Here is a 17,723-nt window from a genome sequence, read left to right as displayed (position 1 = left end):
TTCCTGATCAAGGAATCCCACAGCTCAGGCACAGTGGATTTAGCCTCACATGGGTACAAAGAGACACAGTCTTGCTGATCTCTGGCAGAAACAGCAGGACATGGCTGTTTGGCCACCCCTGCAAAAACTGTCTCATAAAACACCCACTAACATCAGATGCCAGGGAGAGTTTATGGCATAACACGGACTCCTCATGTAGAAAAACAAGATTTTTTTTTTATCACTTAAAGTGTTGTTATTTTTTTACAGCTCTGGGCTGCCTAGATGACTAACTCTTCACAACTAAACTAAAACTATATCATAACATTGTTGCAGCAGCTTCTGAAATTTTAAAAGGCAAAGCTGATTGAAATGCTAAATCTAAAAACCAAATCCCAGTCCCATAAGAAGATGGTGAGAGGTGATTAAAAGCAAGCCAGTTGAAGATGAATGTTGATTTGAATTGGAGGTGAAAAAGCAGCAGCTTTCGAATATGAAGTGACAAAGGTGCTCTGGCACATACATGTAAAAGTACGTATGTACATGCTATACCTTGTTCATGCTGACGTGCAGGGCTGGCCATGGTCCAACTACCTTCACACTCTCCGTTTCTATTTTCTTCAGATGAGAAGTTTCATCATAAAGAAGGGGAAGTCCTGAGCTCAGTTCTAAAAGGATGCCCAAAAGAAAGAAAGAAAAAAACACAGTCTGAAGGGAGGCTACAGAAGAACTGCAGAGCAAGACACTCAACTGCGTTTGAAGAGACAGCGGTCGGCAAAGCACCTTCTCTGTAAGACCCTCTAAAATGTTTCATAATTATGCCTGTTGGGTCATCTTGCTTTTTTCTATTTAGCAAACAATTCCTCCCCCTCCTCCTTCTCACCCATCCTTTCATTTCAGCAGAGCTTTTGCCAGATTTGGGCTAGATATTTCTCTCCTTACCTCCCTGCTGCCTCTACCCCCTCTACATTCTAAAACTTGGTTGACACCAGAGGGATTATTTATGCAGCCAAGGTGCCACTCTAAAAACATGTGATGTGTGAAGAGATCAGAGTATAGCTTTTGGCTTCTCTCAGACATCTTTATTTATATGCCAGCCTCTTTAAGACTGTTGTCAGGAATTTGCTGTGCTTTGTCAACAGAGATTTTGAGCAAGCCACCAACACAGAAAGACAAGGAAAAATACTTTTTCAGACAGCCCTGAAAGGTCTCTGTCATCATCTTGGGGATGGTGTGGCATATATATACATATTTGCAAGTACTCTGAGAAAAATAAACTTCATCATGTGATGATTTAACAGATCTCTGGGTCCTCCCATATTTCTTTTTGCCATGGATTCTAGATAACAGTTGGGAACAATCCAGTTCTGTGCAGTCTGATTCAAAGCCTACTGAAATCAATAAAAACCTTGCACTGACTGCAGTTTGTTTTGGATCAGGTTCTTAAGCTGTCCTAAGAATATTAAATATTACTCACTCAAGATCTAATTCTACAGCTGTTTAAATATACATTAAGGGCTTTGCTGACTAGAGAAAAATTGCTAAAACCAGCTTATTGGGATATAAGCAAAAAGCTGGTTTTGGCATTAGTGAAACATTATCAGACCCTGAGGTAATAATGTCCTAAAAGGGTTACAATATCAGCATTGACCTCCTCTTGGTGGTCCTTCATCAGAAGTTAGTGTTGCCAGAATTCAGCATTTCCCACATCACAGCTGCTTCTGTAAGTATGAGACTGTGAAACTGCCTGATACCTTGGGAATAAATTACCACAGCCATAAAATCAGACATGATGATGGGGAGGTTTTTTTTAAGAACCACAGTCAGTCTACTTTCCTCCCAAGAAAGAAAATAAAGGTGGGGGGGAAAGGGCCTTATTTAAATTATTCAAGTTTGCTATTATTTAAAACTGATTTTTAAACTAGGGTTTTTTTCTCACTTGTTTAAAGGGAGAGCTCTAGAAGACAAGCAGGCCAGCTTATCCTTTTAACTCAACCTCAAAAACAAACAAAAGAAAAGGCAAAAAAAATTGAATTCCTACAAAAGGCATAAATTTCCTGAGTCAGCATTAAGTCTTGGCAAACCCAGGCTTTCATTCCAAGAAAGGATTTGGCAGCATCGTGGTTTTTCAAAGCGCTGTTTGCAGCCTGAAACTCATTCTGTGCTAAACCATTCTCTGCTCAGGGTTATGCAAGGTCTTTTGTAGTGAGCTGCTCAGGAATAAAGGATGCCTTTTTTTGAAGTGATAACCTGCAAGCTCAGCCCAGAGTTCAAGAGGCAGCCTGGGTCCCCTCTTCTCGTTCCTCATCTTCTGTCAGAAAAATCCTGTGAGCTGCACTGCATGTGTGTTGGCATCTGCTCGCGGTGGTAGCCCCAGCTGCCGCCGGTGAGTCTGCTCATGTGCACCTGGTAATCCATGCATGACCTTGCCGTGCCAATTAGGCTCAGCAAGGGGCTCACCCTCTCTTCCCTGTAAGGCCAACTGCTGTTGCATGGAGTGGGACTGGGGTTCTGGGATACGCTGGGGGGAGATGTGCTGCACCCCAAGATGTGATCCGCGTACATTAGCTGTGTGGTGAAGAGAAGCATCGCGAGTACAAGAATCAGGCTGAATGCAGGAAAACAACATCTTCTGCCGAGCTGCCTTCATAAACACACACGTCAGATTTGTTTCACTGGATTTCACTTCCTTCAGTAATTGAAGTAGACAAATTACTTGGAATGTGAAAAATCAGACAGGTCTGGCCCAGGTTTGTCTTCAGCTTGTTTCTGTAACAAAGTCCTGTGCTGTGTGTTTGCTGGGAAACATGCACAAGTATTTAAAGGAACCCTGGCTGGGCACATGTTGTTTCCCTCTCTCCTGCACGTCCTGCTAATTGCACTGGAATTTTGGCATTTCTCAGAATAGATGTAAGTGGAAGAAAGGCAGATGCTTTCTCCCTCTTTCAGCCTGATGGTGGGTACATATCAGTGGGTCACTCCATATTCCACTTTAGATGAATTCAAAACCATCTCAGAGCCCAGTGATGAGTCCAGTCCATAGCAACTGGAACAAGTCACAAAACACCTGTGGTCCCATGGAAAAGCACAAGGTAGGTGAAGTGCTGGTGTCACCTCTGTCAGCCTTATGGGGAAGTTTCTGTTAGGATAACATATTTGCTCCATGAGACCTTTTTGCTCTTCAGGCACTTCCACTTGAGATATTTTGGTCACAAGCACCCTCTTTCCTGAGAGCGTCCCCAGTTTAGTGACCACTTACTTCCTAGAAACACTTTGCTGGCACTGGCCTTTACACAGAGCCTGGAGCCAGACATCACTCCCCCATGTCCTCACGTTCCTGAGGCACACTGCTGATAGTGTTTCCTCTCTGCCTGGCTTTTCTTGTCCCACACACTGTGCCATGTCCCCAGTAAATGGACAATGGCCAGCATGTTCCTAACCATTACAGTACATGCACTGTGAACCTTCCCCACAGGCTCTCTACAACAGTTTTCTCAGCTGAAATAGCCTGAGCAGCATTTTAATGAAACCATTAAAAACAAACCAACCCTAGTCCCCTGAGCACCAACCTTGAAAAGGCACTTAGACCTGTCAACCCCAAGCTGCAAATGAGTTAAGCCTGATTCTTTTTTAAGGGAAGTGCTCCTACCCAGACTGCCACTGCTCTCACAGCATAAACATGCCAGATATATTATATATATATATAGATCTATTTTCTCAAGGAAAATCAGCTTTGCATCTTCAGCCAGATGCACAGGTGTCACAGAGGATCAACAATGGGTTGCAGTGGGGCAGCGTGGGAGCATTAAGACACCCAGCACACTGCATGCACAGCTGTCCAAATAGCTCAGCTGGGAGCAGCCAGCCCAGCTGCACTCCAGCCTCCCCTTGGAGGTGTCCCATCCCTTTACACTCCCTTAGAGAATCTGGGAATTGGCATTTGGTGCTACTGGCATTGGGCAGGAACCAGCATTGATTCTCTTCTTCTGCACCAAATAGTTACTGTGGACCAGTCTTCAGCAGACAAAGTGTAGAGAAAGGTAAATCTGTCTCCAGCAGCAGGTGCCACACACTCTGGCTTCTGAAGTTCCTTTCAGACCATGGCAGCTGCCAGACAGGCCAGGGGGGCTGTTCTCCACCACCAGGGCCAGGTTTGGGGGAGAGGGTTCACTCTCCCCATGTCTGGGGGAGGACATGGAGCCTCCTGGGCTCCAGTTTCCTCTCACAGGCAACACTCACTGGGCACAAAGAGAACTGCTCCTGATGTTTGCCCTTGCACTCTTTGAGACTTTTTCTAAGGTTATTTCTGCAATAAGGAGAAGCAGGAAGGCTCTGTGACCTGAGAGGAGACAGACTGCTGGAATAAACACGCTGTGCTCTGTGGTTTTTGCTGCTTAATTACCTCCTTCTGCAGGTGGGCCCATGTCAGGGCTGTGGGGAGCTGGAGACCACCAGCAGCAGTGCTGGGGCTGAAGCTGGGGTGCCAGGAGTCTGACATGGAGCTGTGGGCTGGATGGGGAGAGCCCCGAGGAGATGGTCGGGGCAGGCAGGGCCAGCAGTGCCCTCTGGGCTGGGACACTCAGCAGCAGCATAGCTGGCTCTGAATGAATTTCCTGGCATGCTTCAGCTCTAATTTGGGAAAGGAAAATATGGGCTGGCACACCCCCCAGAAAGGTCACTGCCTCCCAGTGTGCCAGGCTGCCAGCTGGGAGAGGTTTTCCAGCACAGCCTTGCCAGCATCCCCCAGCACCTGGGCCCAGCCCCGCAGCCAGGGCAGCCCCGTGACACAGCGGCCCAGCAGGTGCAGGGCCAGGGGAGCCACCCAGCAGTCCCACACCAGGACAGTCTGCACTCCCCTCCTGGATGGTGATGGTGGCTGCAGAGCAGGACTGAGATGCAAATACCTGTCAGTGGCACAGGAGCACCCAGCAGCCTGCTCTGAGCCTCCATGGCTGTGCCAGGCAGGGGCTGGCCATGCTCCATGCCAGCCCCGTGTGCTTCCCAGCATGAAGGAACACTGGAGTGCAGTGTACAGTCAGTGGAAAGCAGCACATCTTCTGGAGGTTGCTCCTGAGGGAGTAGCTTTATTGAAAGCCCCAGCAAGCAAGTCGTATTACTGCTCAGGATTTCTTCCTTAAATGTCTACAATGCCTTCCATTTTATTTCTTTAGCTTCTCTCCTAAAAACTGCCAAATTCTCTACCCTGGGTAAAGAAAATGAAAGAAAATGTTTCTGATATTAATGTTTCTGATATTAATGTGCTTGTCCAAGTAGATGCCTGTGCAATACTGCTGAGGTGGGACAGCTTACAGTCAGGGTCACCCAGTACAGTCCAAGGTCCTGGTTTCAGGAATTTGAAAATTGTCAGATTAACTGACCAGGGTGAAAGATTCCATAATGACTAGCTATCTCAGGGTCATTTGCTGTTACGAAGGCAAAATCTGGGCAATGGAAGAACTCATAGTTTCCTAGAGACATGGAATATAATAGATCATATCTTGTTTTGCCCATCATCTGACATTCTTACACAGCTTCAGCATCTGACACGCTGCAGAGTGCAGAGATTGTGAATCTGGAGAGCAGGAAGTAGGACTGCTCAATGACAGGGATGTTTCTCTTCCAGTTCCTGTGTAAACCTAAAAATATTTGGCCAAGCTCTATACTTCCATATATTTAAAAATGCCTGTCACGTTCAGCATCAGAGACTTACACCCAAACTCCCCAAGACTACATCAGGAATGGAAAGGCTTCTCTCCTCGTTGCTTTCTACAAGCCAAAAATTTCTCCACTAAGGAAGGAAGAATATTCCAGTCTTGCTAGCTAAAGCTTGAAATTGTTCCAATTACCCAAACTAAGAGCAAGATGCTGTATGTCCAGTGCTCCAAAATTTCTGCTGCCTGTGCCCAGACATGAAAACAAGATCCAAACAATGAGGGCTTAGGGCCAGCTGGACAGATCAGCAAAAGACAATAGCTGAAGAGGGTAGGTTTGTGAAACTATACAAACACACAGTAACAACAAAAAAGGAGCCTGTGCCAAGTGGTTAGAGAGACAGTATCTGTGACTAATGGGCTATTTGTTCAGCTATGGAACACCCACCTAACACCAAATCCCACAACCCTGTAGCAAACCAAGGAAATTGCAAATCTTGTCTCATTTGCACATGCTACAAAGCTAGCAAATAATAACAGGAAGCACATTCTTCAAGGAGGAGAACCAAAATACTCCCTTCCCTTCCCTTCCCTTCCCTTCCCTTCCCTTCCCTTCCCTTCCCTTCCCTTCCCTTCCCTTCCCTTCCCTTCCCTTCCCTTCCCTTCCCTTCCCTTCCCTTCCCTTCCCTTCCCTTCCCTTCCCTTCCCTTCCCTTCCCTTCCCTTCCCTTCCCTTCCCTTCCCTTCCCTTCCCTTCCCTTCCCTTCCCTTCCCTTCCCTTCCCTTCCCTTCCCTTCCCTTCCCTTCCCTTCCCTTCCCTTCCCTTCCCCTGAAAGCACCAGAATCACTGAAATAACCATCACTGCTGTGGACTTACTGGTTGGGTTTGGAACAGCAGAAACAATGTCCTTGCTTTCGGGAGCAAGGGCACCATAATTGGCGTGGTGGTGGTGATGCCGATGGTGGTGGTGGTGCCTTGCAGCCATTTTTGTGGTGTATGGAGTTCCACCATTCTCCTCAATGTTGAACGGGTGCAGATCGCTGTTGTTCAACGGATAGCTACAAAATAAATTCAGTTCAAATTAGAGCAGTAAACAGTAGCACCAATTGTACTTTTGGAGAGACAGAGTGAAAACTTTCTTGGGAAAAAATGCACAGCTCTTTCGTAAATACAAATTTTAATGAGTTATATCCCAAATCTTTACAGTTTTCTATCTCCACAAGATTTATCATACGAGGAAAAAGGATGCCTCTGCTTGTTGGTATGACTTTAAGATCAGAACTATTTTTGATTTTACACACTACACAGTCTCTGCTAGAATCTGTCCTGGGATAGGAAAGTCATGAAGCAGAAAACAACTCCTTTAAAATAAAATTGTCTGAAGAGCAGACCAAGGAACGGTCTCAGAGTAACACTACATTCCTGAGAATGTACATGTCTCTAAATGCATGTCACTAAAATAACTGTATAAAAAAATTCTGACTTAGGGAAAAAATTGAGAAATAAAACATTTTACAGATTCCAACATACAAAACAGCACTTGGTCAAAAAGGAATGGCACCTGTGCTGGAATAAGTAGTTTGGGTTTTGGTGGGGGTTTTTTGCATGTATTTACTTAGGAGATTAACTATCGTCAGTCTACAATAGCTGGCAAACGGGGACACACTGACATTTTAATTCACCATCTCTAACTGAGAGGTGACAAATGACACTGCTGCTTTTCTTCATTAGCTTTAACTGATGCTGTTTCAGTTTATTGCTTGAAATTACGCTGAATTTCTAGAAGTGATATTTTCTCTCAATTGCAGCAACCAAAAAAGATTGAGATAATTCTACAAAGATATTGCAAATGACTTGAATGTGCTTTCCTCAGAGGAGAGCTTAAAATTTTTATAAGGTTTTAACTTATTCTGTAGTAATGCATTAGACAGTAGTTGCAGTATATCAATTCATTTCAACAAAAGATGAATCCCCTGCCTATTTGAAATATGCTAAAGAAATTATATCTTCAGCTGTATGGGTTTTCAGTTTGCTTTTATTAATAACAGCAGCCGGAAACCTGACAACATGAATGAAGACAAACCGAATAATTAAAGGAACAATAAATAAATTATACCTAAGATACTTGCTACACATGTTCTCTGCAGATTACTTAGTGATTCAAAGCAAAATTAACCAAATAAACACATCTGCATCATTTCCAAAGTTATACTGAAACACGCAGCTTGGTACATCATTAATAACCACTGTCTTCTTAGTAACAACTTCAGACAACATGAGGTTTCTGACTGGGTACTAATTGAAAAATACTTTTATGTTGGTTACTTTTTGAAAGCAGGAGGCGGGGAGGGGAATGATGCGTGTATTAATCTTGGCAGGTTCCCAGCATGAAGCAACCACCGCCAATAAAGCCACTTCTGATGCCTTTTTTGCCTTAAGGAAACCATACAAATAGGTGTCTGATGCACAGGGGACAGCTTTCATGAGCTCAGATAATCCAGGACCAGTCTGTCTTTTCAAACTGCACTAAATCTTTACTTCTATAATCAAATCAAGCAAGTGCCTACAGGGGGAAAATGGTACAGGCTAATGAGATTGCACACTAATTGTAGCAGCTCTCCTGCACTTTCCCTTCAAGGGCCTAGGGTTGGCATGACATTTTTTTACTGAGAAGATAGGTGGTTTTGTTCACATGTTTAAAACCCTGCTGGGAAATAAGGTAAATTTGGGGCTGGAGCCTCAGCATATCTTTTTTTTGTTTGTTTGTTTGTTTCATCTGATTCAATTTTTTTCAAGACACAAAGCCCTGTGTGTTGGGAGTTTCATTTTACCCACCAGCAGGCCGGTTTAGTAGATTTTCAATTGGTCTTTTCAAAATGAATCACACCAAATCCTTACACTGACTCCTCGTACTGCTATGGGCCTAAGGTATCTTCCTTGCTGAAATGAGAAGGAGCTGAGCAACTGAACGAGCCAACTGAATTAACCTCTGGCCTGAGGGCTAATGTACACCAAATTCTCTAGATGTATTTCTTGACTGTCCAGAGAGGAGAATAACATGTAAATGTCAAATGTCAGGAGACCATTACATCAAAGAAGTAAAAGCCCAGCAAAGCTGATGTTCAGCTATGCACTGAAATCCTTGAGGACAGCAGGTCACAAAGCTCCAGACAGGGTGTCACTACCCAAGCAGCGAGCTCCGATGTGAAATCCCACCTTACATCTGCCGGCCCATGTAAAAGCGTGTGGTCATCTGCACTGTTCTAGGGCTGACAGCAGCTGACAGATGTCGAGGCAAACTCATCTCAGGGTCAGCCAACTCTTGCACTTCAGATGCATATGAGGTTGGGCATTTGTAGATAACCTCACTACCAAGGAGTTACTGAACAATTAGAAACAATAGGCCTTGCAGCAGCCCCAGAGCCTGCCAACTAAAAAAGGTGACAGTACCAAATAAAAACATTGTAAGTAGTGCAAATCCCTTTTCTGTGTACTCTCTCATATATATTTTAGGGGCATATTAGATATCTTACTGTAGTTTCCACAAGCTGGCATCATTATATCACGTTTCTCACTTTTCTTTTCTTCCACTGTCTTTTATACAGAAACTTGACACTTTTCCATTCAATGCATCCTTTTGTTGCTAACTTTGCTTTCTATTGCTTGCTTCTATCTGGCTTACCTGAACAGAAAACATGCCCATGTATCCTTCTCAATCTATTGATGTAAATAAATCTCTACTTTCAGTGAACCAACTTTTTGACTATAAAGTATTCATACTCCTGACCTCCAGGAATTTATACTTGATCCCTGATTATCAAGTAATGCTCTCAGACTATGTGCATTATGTGGACAGGCAGTAGTTTTTATCCTTTCTCCTGGTATGCCAATGTCACACCGTTGGTTTACTTTTTAAACATCAACTGGCTGTCCTGCAGGTTTCCTTTCTCTGCTGTTATTTACCTGTGTGGCTTTCTCAACAAGCTCCAGCTGTTCCCTATACAGAGAGCTCCTATCCTTCAAGGAAAATGAGGTAGGGCCCTACAGGCAAGTGTACAAAGGAAGCAAACATTTCTTCTTTGTCCCTCACTCAGGAAAAAGCACTCCTGAGTATTCAGTTTCTGGAGGCTGAACCTTCAAAAATGCAACTCAGTGTCCACAAGAAGGTTAGTACTGCCTTTAGCCTCAAATTCACTTTAATTAGTTTTTTCTGACCAAAAAAGCAGCACACTGAGGAACAAGGCAAATAACACATATCTACTAATTTCTATTTTATAATTTTCTATTTTACAACATTTCATTTTACATTATTAGTCCTCTGTCTCAGTTTTACACTCCTTACCCTTTACCCTAAAAGCTATTTTCAGCTGACATTCTTAGATTTCATGTGCTCCAGTCACCTACTGCTTTACCAAACTATGTCTCTAGTGTACAATTCACACACACAAGTGTTAAGAGGTCATAGGAAAATGGGGAAAAGTTTTTGAAAGCTTCAAAACCAAAGTATGTGGGCCTGTGTTACCTGAACTGAACCTCCCTCACTAGAAGAGACTCCATGACCCTCCTGTGCAATTGATTTTAGTGTCTCAGCATATCTACACTTGTTTATTCTGTCTCCTTTACTGCAATTTAAGTACTGCTTTATCTCCCATCCATCACAGGCGCAGTGAAAAGGTTACTTCTTGCTATAGAAGCCTGTGTTTTTGAAAACGGCCCTTTACATCTCCCCTAAGGATCTGAAGAGCTCTGAATTCCTCAGCTGCCCCTCACAGGTCACACATTCCCTACAGTTCTAAGACACCTTGCTATCCCTGTCCACCCAGCCACCCCGGCTTGCTTCCAACATGTGGTGCTAAGAACTGGACACCCCATTGCAGCTGAGGCCTTGCAAACACATTTCAAAGAGGAAGGGCTGCTTCCCACATCCTACAGGATCTACTCCTGTTTATACACTGGAACATGACATTTTTCCATACAGCCTGGGATTGTTGACTCATGTTGAACTTGTGGTCCTCAAGAACATCAGATCCTTTCCTAAACCGGCCAGGTTTCCAGCCCTACAACCTCAGTTGTGACACATTACTCCTACCTAACAGTACAAACATTCCTCCTGAGCTGTGCCCTTATCTTTCTGATGTGCTAAGATCAATAACACCTGATCAGGACTTTTCTCCCACCCATGACAGGCCCGGTATGCAAGGACTTCCATTTTGGTGTAAACTGTGAGTGACAAGGGGTTTTTTAAAAAACATAGTTGCCTTTCCATGCCATCCTCCCAGCAGAAACATCTTCCACCTGTGACCTAGAACAGGCTTACTCCTGCACCCTGCCCATGCTCCTCTTTCCCCACTCTTCCTCTAGGCATCTTCCACCTGTCTGAAGTTACACTTGGAGTGCAAATGGTGGCACTTTCTTCTCTCCTCTCCGTGGGGAGGCTGGAGGGGCAATAGCAGGCTCAAACTATCATGCCTCATGGTTGACTCTTAAGAGTTGAGACCTCCCCTACTATAGCTGAACAGTAGTTTAAAAAAATCCCAGGCTTCTAGGTCTGGTTGTCATAAGTAACCTTCAACAATTACCACACCCACCTCTATTTGCTTTGAACATTCCTCCTGCACCAAACCAATGCAATTTCCCAGTATTTAAAAATCCTCAAGCTTTCCACAAACATCTTCAGAACCGCTCTCAGTCCTCCCCCATCTGCAGCTCGGAGCAAGCCTGCTGGTGATTTGCACAGGTTTTGGCAGCAAAAATTCACGCTGCTGGCACACTGAATGTGCTGGGAGATGTATCACCCATCCTCGTATCATTACAATGCTTTCTCCAACATCAAAATGGGCTTTAGGTGTGCACCCAAATGGCAGCCAGGGGAAGTGTTGCAGTGCCTGTTAACATGTATGTGTATTAATGAGTATGTAATGAGAACGTGTGAAACTTCAATGTGGCAGCCGGGGGGGGGGAGACTTAACAGCTATGCTAAGCCAAACATTCATTTTTGGGTTTAGTATTCCCCTTTTTTGGGAGGAAGGAGGGTAGACTGGGTTGATTCCCTGCCCATGCTTCAATAGTAGTTAAAAAAAACCCCAACAAATAAGCCATAATGAAGTTTTAGCTAAACTTCCTTTAATCATATTTAGTATCTCACATACCACTTGTTTTGCTAAAGCATGGCAAGTGGCACAGAGAAGGAATTTTGCATTCTCTGCAAATGTCCATGCGGACAGGAAAGAAGAGAAAGTGAGGGGATAAGAAGGCAGTACATGTGAGTATCACTTAATGAGCAGGACTATTGGACTGAAGCAAAAGACCCAGCATTACATGAGAAGGGAACACAGACCACAGCAGGGTGACTGCAATAGCAAGAGAGAGGGTAAACTTTCATTCTGCAGCCAAGGACTGGGACATATAAAAACAATGAGTATTCCTAAGTAAAGGAAAACTGGGATCACTAAAACCAAACTTATGTTGTTTTTTTTTCCTTCACCATGTAACCAAGACCTCTTTGCTGGCCAAAACTGGCTTCCTGGGTTGTGTGAAGTGTAACTAAAGCTAACAGAGTGGTTGCACTTCCATGCTCTGCTCTGTGCTCTGACACCAGGACATCACAGCTGGCCCATTTCTTTCCTTCAGGGAAGGCATGGAAAACTGTGTTGCAGACTTCTTTCCCTGTTGCCAGGGATGATCCACAGTCCCCATCCAATCCTAGGGACACCTCAGAAAGCACAGCAGTCAGCCAGCAGCCTTCTCTCAGACAACCTTGATATTAAAGAGAAAATTATAATAGGGAAAAATATATTAATAAATGGTGACAGAAGCCTGCTGTAGGATACAAGATGCTGAAGTAAGTTTTGAAGCAAGACTAATCTGGAATTCTCCACAAGAAGAGTAAAAAAGCCTGCAGCAAAGCATGTTCTAATAAAATACCAAGGAGCAAATCTTGACTTGATAAAGACATCGTCCTTATAGATTTCACCTTATCTGCATAAAGATCATTAAAAAAATACTGTCTTGCAAAACTGTCATGCAAAATATGCCCACTGGGAACTAAGTGTGCTTTTCTTCATTTACAAATGCTTTTAATTAACACTAACAATAGCTAATGATATTTAATCACCTGTCAAAAAAATTAATTGTCCCAGATGTCCTTGTAGATGAGAAAACTCTGAAAAGCAGTCATAAAATTTTCTAAGACCAACAAGATCCTCCCTCAAGTCTGCTGCCTTCCCCTTTCAGACAGAGGCCATATATTCTTGTCCTTTCGAAATAAAACAACTTGGGCTGGCTAATCCAGGCAAGTTAGCTCAGGTTAAAACAGGAGCAAAACCAAGCAAGGAACTTCAGCCTCTGAGGTAGCCTGCAGCTGATCTCAGACTGCTAGCCATGGAGCAGCTTTTCCCACCACTTAACCCACTGAATAACTCAGGTCCTGTGAGCTAAGCACATCCCTGCCTCATCTCTACTGTGCTCAGTATCGCATTGCTGCCAAAGGATGCAGAGAGAAGCAGGCACAGGCCTGAGGCTTAGCTAAGAGAACACCAGAGATCACAGGATGTGACAGAAGCTGCTGGACATAAAAGATGAAGGCAGAAGCAGCCACAGAATACTACAGAGCTTACCCAGAAGGATTCCTGAAATTCACAGGTACTTATGGTAGGGATACCTGGCCAAACACCCCAAAGCTCTGACAGGGGAGTATCAGAATCTCTTGGGCGAGAACAACCTTGCAAGGCCAGCACTGTCTAGGAAACTGTATCAGTAACTGTGTAAGGTCCAAACTACCGTGGTAGCCTTGGGACATTTGAGTATGGACTTAGCAAAACTAGGAGCAATGCAAGGAAAAAGCAGGGGTAACCACGAGAAGACAAGAGAAAGGAAAGAGATAATTCATGTGCAGGATGGATTTCATTTAGAATGCACATGAGAAAAGTGAGAAAAGTGACCAGCCCCATATAAGCAAGCTGCTGGTCAGTCAGCTTGGCTGGTCAAGCTCCCATCACCACAGTCCAGGGCATTTTCTCAACTGCAGTCCTATTTTCTGTGGTGGTGTGTGCATCAAGGATGGAGCTCTCTGTGCTGCCCCACATTCGTGAGAGGCTGTTTGTGTGTGCGGTGCTGCTCAAGGTGCCACCCTTCACCTCCTCTGCTCCTCGGCAAGGCTGGCTGAGTGGGTGCTCAGTGAGCATTTCCATCTCTGGAATGAATGCTCAGCATCTCATCCTGGGCTGTGAAGCCAGGAACTACAGCAGCCTTGCATCTAGCAGATTAGAAAAGTGTAATCCCTTTAGCCTTGAAGCCTATCCATTGGATTTGGCTTCCCTTAACAATATGCTCCCATCTTACAAAATCTTCTCTGTCTCCATCCTTACTAAGCTGAAATTCCTTGGGAAGAAAACTTGTTTTAAAAGATATTAACCAAACTGTGTAATTTTAATACTTCTAAATTATTCTGATTCTGAATTTTGCTAATGCTTTACAAAAAATATGCTGTCTTGTGAATTTTCAGTAATTTGCGATAATTTTAAAGTCCAGTGTGAACACAAGTGACATTGCTACACAAATGATTTCTTTTTAGTTTACAGATTTTTAAAAGACAGTATTAACTGGTAAAAGTAGTACAAAATCAAGCACTCAGCACAGCAAGGCCTCTCAATTACGTACTTGAAACCTCTGCCCTATCTCCGGGCAGGTTCTCACTTCAATACTTGGGCAACTCATCTGACTGACCGCAGGAAATTGTTAATTTTACCTTTAAAACCATTCTCACTGGTTTTTTGGGTTTTTTTAAAAGTCAGAAATTGAGAATGAGACACACATATTAAATGCAACCATTGAAACTGAAAATGAATAATAACAAACAGAGGCCTCCTGGGCTCAGAATTTTGATACCGAAGCAGCATCCAATTTTACATTCAAGTTTGCTTCAAATCAGCCTTGCTACTGATTCAGAAAGCCGCAGGTACCGAAGACACAGATGCTGAAATCACAAAGCTCCCTTGCTGTTTTCATGCCTCTTCTCCATTCTCAGAGTTTCTAGCAGAATCCATTGCTTTTCATTTTCTAGTTCCTTTCTTTTGCACGTAACTATAAAACCCCGCTCCTCCTAAACCCTCTACTTGAGCTTTTTGTTTGCCTGACCCATTTTTTCCCTGAGCTCTTCCTTCCTGTTTGACTCCTGTGTTCCTACTGATGAGAAAGACTTGTCTTGGAGGCACCGTGACACTGGCTCTGCTGTTTGCCAGCAAAGGCCTTCATATTCAGGGCCTTGGCCCCTGGAGATGAAAAGAAACAGCCGCCCTGTCGTCTGTTTAGGTACTGAGTTCGTTACCATGCAATTACACAATTCAGAGAGCTCTGGAGATTCATTAGTGATTTGTATTTCCACTTCTCTAGGAAGACAAAATTGCAGAAATTGGTAATGGCAGGTAAAGCTGCTGTGGTTATAACGACAGCACAGAGTGTTATGGGTTTAGTGAGGAAAAAGTAACTTATAATTAGCTTCTTATCCGGAGTTTAATTGCATTAGATCAGTACTTCCTACTTCTCTAATTAGGTATGGCTAATTCTTTCATTTTCGTTGCGACTTGGAAAGTAGATGTTTTTCATTGCCTCAGTTAAAAAAAAAAAAAAAATAAATAGCATTTTTTTAATCCATCAACGTAAGACATTGGTAAGACAGGAACTAAAAGTTTTCCAAGATATTCCTGTATGAAACATCTGTTCTTGTGTAATCCAAAACATCATCGATCGTATGATGAGGTGCAGATTTTGCTGTTTGATGGTTTTAAAGATAAAGGTCATACTATTGGTTCTATGAAGGAAAAAGGAAGAGGAAAGGAAAGAAGAAAAGATAGAAATGGAAAAGAAAAAAACCCACCAAGCACATTACAAAGATAGTACACTCATGGTAGAAATATAATTGTGGTGGCAATTTGAAAACAGAACCCTAGGGGCACTTCCACTGGTTCCCATAGTCACAGCTCAACATTTATCTTAATTTTAAATTGGCATATTCCTCAGTTCTGAGAGGGCGTGATGATTAAGGCAGTCATCATAAATGCTTCTTCTAGTGACAAACTAGATTTCTTCTGAAGAGATACAGGCAATAGACCAGAGAAGATAAGGTCAAAGGAGTATCAGAGAAGATAAGGTCAAACTCAAAGGAGTATCCCACAGTCATTCGAAAGCTGCTATTCAAGAAAACACAAACCAATGAAGTAACATTGGGTCAGGCTGGTGGAACTTCTTATCTCTACCATTCTCTGTGCCAAGTCCGCCAATATTCTAACTGAAGGGAGAAAAATCATCTTTAGAAAAACTGGATGGAAGATAAAGGGTTGTTTTGGGTTTTTTTTTAATCTCTTCTTTCTGTTCAATACTGAAAGCATGTTACATGTGTAAATTTAAAGCAATATGCAAGACAATTACAGACATGCTTGTATTTCTGTAGCAAGATACTCATATCTGCAGGGGACAGTGCACAGGGAGGCCTGACACGTGAACTTTACAATTAAATTCAGACTAACACTCATGAAATCACCTCTGTAAAAGTACTCTATTTTGCTTTAAAGTACAGTCATGAAACAGTCATTAGTAAGCGCTCGAGAACAGCATTTACTCTGCATCTTCATTACTGGAAATGATTGCTATCAATGGAAGAACTACAACTGAATTATCTGTTGGGTTTTTTGGGTTTTTTTTTTGTTCGTTTGTTGGGGTTTATTTCGGTGATGGAATGGCAACAAGAGCAACAGCACATACACTGAGGAAGGGAAACTCTTTAGTCAGTCACTTCAAGGTACAACAGTAGGTGGAAAACAAGGAAAGCCGAACAATGTCTTCATGATCACCACACAGCCCTTTGCCATGTACTGCAGGAGGTAGACAGAAAAGTGTGGCCCACCTCTATGTGTTTTTTCTGGTCTGATTTGACTAGGATTGTTTTTTTTCCAAAAGCTGCATCCTTCTATATGCCTGCTGAGGAAGGAGGACTGATTTTCCTGCAGGCTCTGCAACACTAAAACTTGGGAGCAGCGTAAGAGCACTGTGATTTTCCAAGCTTGTGCAGTTTGACTGTAATGTAGGAAAAAACCTATTTATTCTGAAACAGTTCAAAATCTCCATCCTCACAATGCAGTAAAAATTTGGTCAGGGTACAGAGTGTTAGTTCAAGATGGCTCTCAAGGTTTCATAGGTAACACATGAAACATGAAACTTCTGTATTAACAAAAGTCAGGGTCCTGGTGGATCAGTACCCCTTCTTCAAAGCACACACATGAGGTCAATCAAAAAAAAATACATTTCTTAACTGATATCCATTAATGATGGTCTGTAGCAGCTCTGGCACCAGCAGTCTCTTTAGATGCCATTAGCAATGCTGCAATGACAGCATTCCCCCTACAAGTCTGTTTTCCTTGGTTCTCTGTTGTAGAGTAATAGGAAAACCTCTCATTGCCAACAGTCTTTCCAGAGATCTGGAGTCAGGTCAGGTTAGATAGATGTGCATCAGAACTTCTCTCCTTTGAGGTAGGAAGACCAACCTGTCTGCTTGATACACAGACTGAAAAGATTCCTCCTCTGAAAAGCGATGATTGCAGGGCTGAACTGTCTCCTCTCTCTCAGAGAGCCCCATCTCACCAGCTTTGATGCCTGAGAAGCAGGTGATATACTTGGTTTCATTTTCCCCTGCTGCCTTTGATGTTCCCCAGCTCATTCCACGCTAGCATCTGAAGTTCCATTTTCAAAATTACTTGCAAACTCCGACACTTTCTCTTGCAGGCTGAAGAGGCATCTGCAGCGCTTATCCAGAGGAATAGAAAATCACATTTTTGCATCACCAAACCATAATATATGCTTTGTTGCCATCCACATTGTAAGAAAGCATCCTCCTCTTGGTCAGATTGCATAAGGGTTCAATAGTAACGGGGTTCAGAAGGACTTAATTCTTTCCTTTAAGTATGCAAACCTCTGACTGCCAGCTTTAGAAATGCATTATAAAACCTGATCCCTTTTTTCACTTTGCCTGTGACTCACATTGACTAGAGAAAAATAGCTGAAAATGAAAGTTTGAAGAAAAAGCCCACATTAAAACAATAC

At 43.1% G+C, this 17,723-nt stretch overlaps 1 protein-coding gene across 4 annotated transcripts in view; it reads right to left on the bottom strand.

Moving 5' to 3' along the window:
• EPB41L4B (erythrocyte membrane protein band 4.1 like 4B) overlaps positions 1-17,723 on the bottom strand; it is a 167,753-nt gene that overhangs the window by 65,791 nt on the left and 84,239 nt on the right. For all 4 annotated transcript variants that reach the window (XM_086896711.1, XM_086896717.1, XM_086896732.1 and 1 more), the window contains 2 exons: positions 6,507-6,688; positions 532-647 (listed from right to left, as the gene is read on the bottom strand). In XM_086896711.1, the coding sequence (XP_086752837.1) occupies positions 532-647; positions 6,507-6,688 (298 nt within the window). The remainder of the gene's footprint in view (positions 1-531; positions 648-6,506; positions 6,689-17,723) is intronic.

The sequence above is a fragment of the Cyanistes caeruleus genome, chromosome 1 (assembly GCF_971803275.1).
Source record: "Cyanistes caeruleus chromosome 1, bCyaCae1.hap1.1, whole genome shotgun sequence".
NCBI lineage: Eukaryota > Metazoa > Chordata > Aves > Passeriformes > Paridae > Cyanistes > Cyanistes caeruleus.
This window is presented reverse-complemented; position numbering and strand designations above follow the sequence as displayed.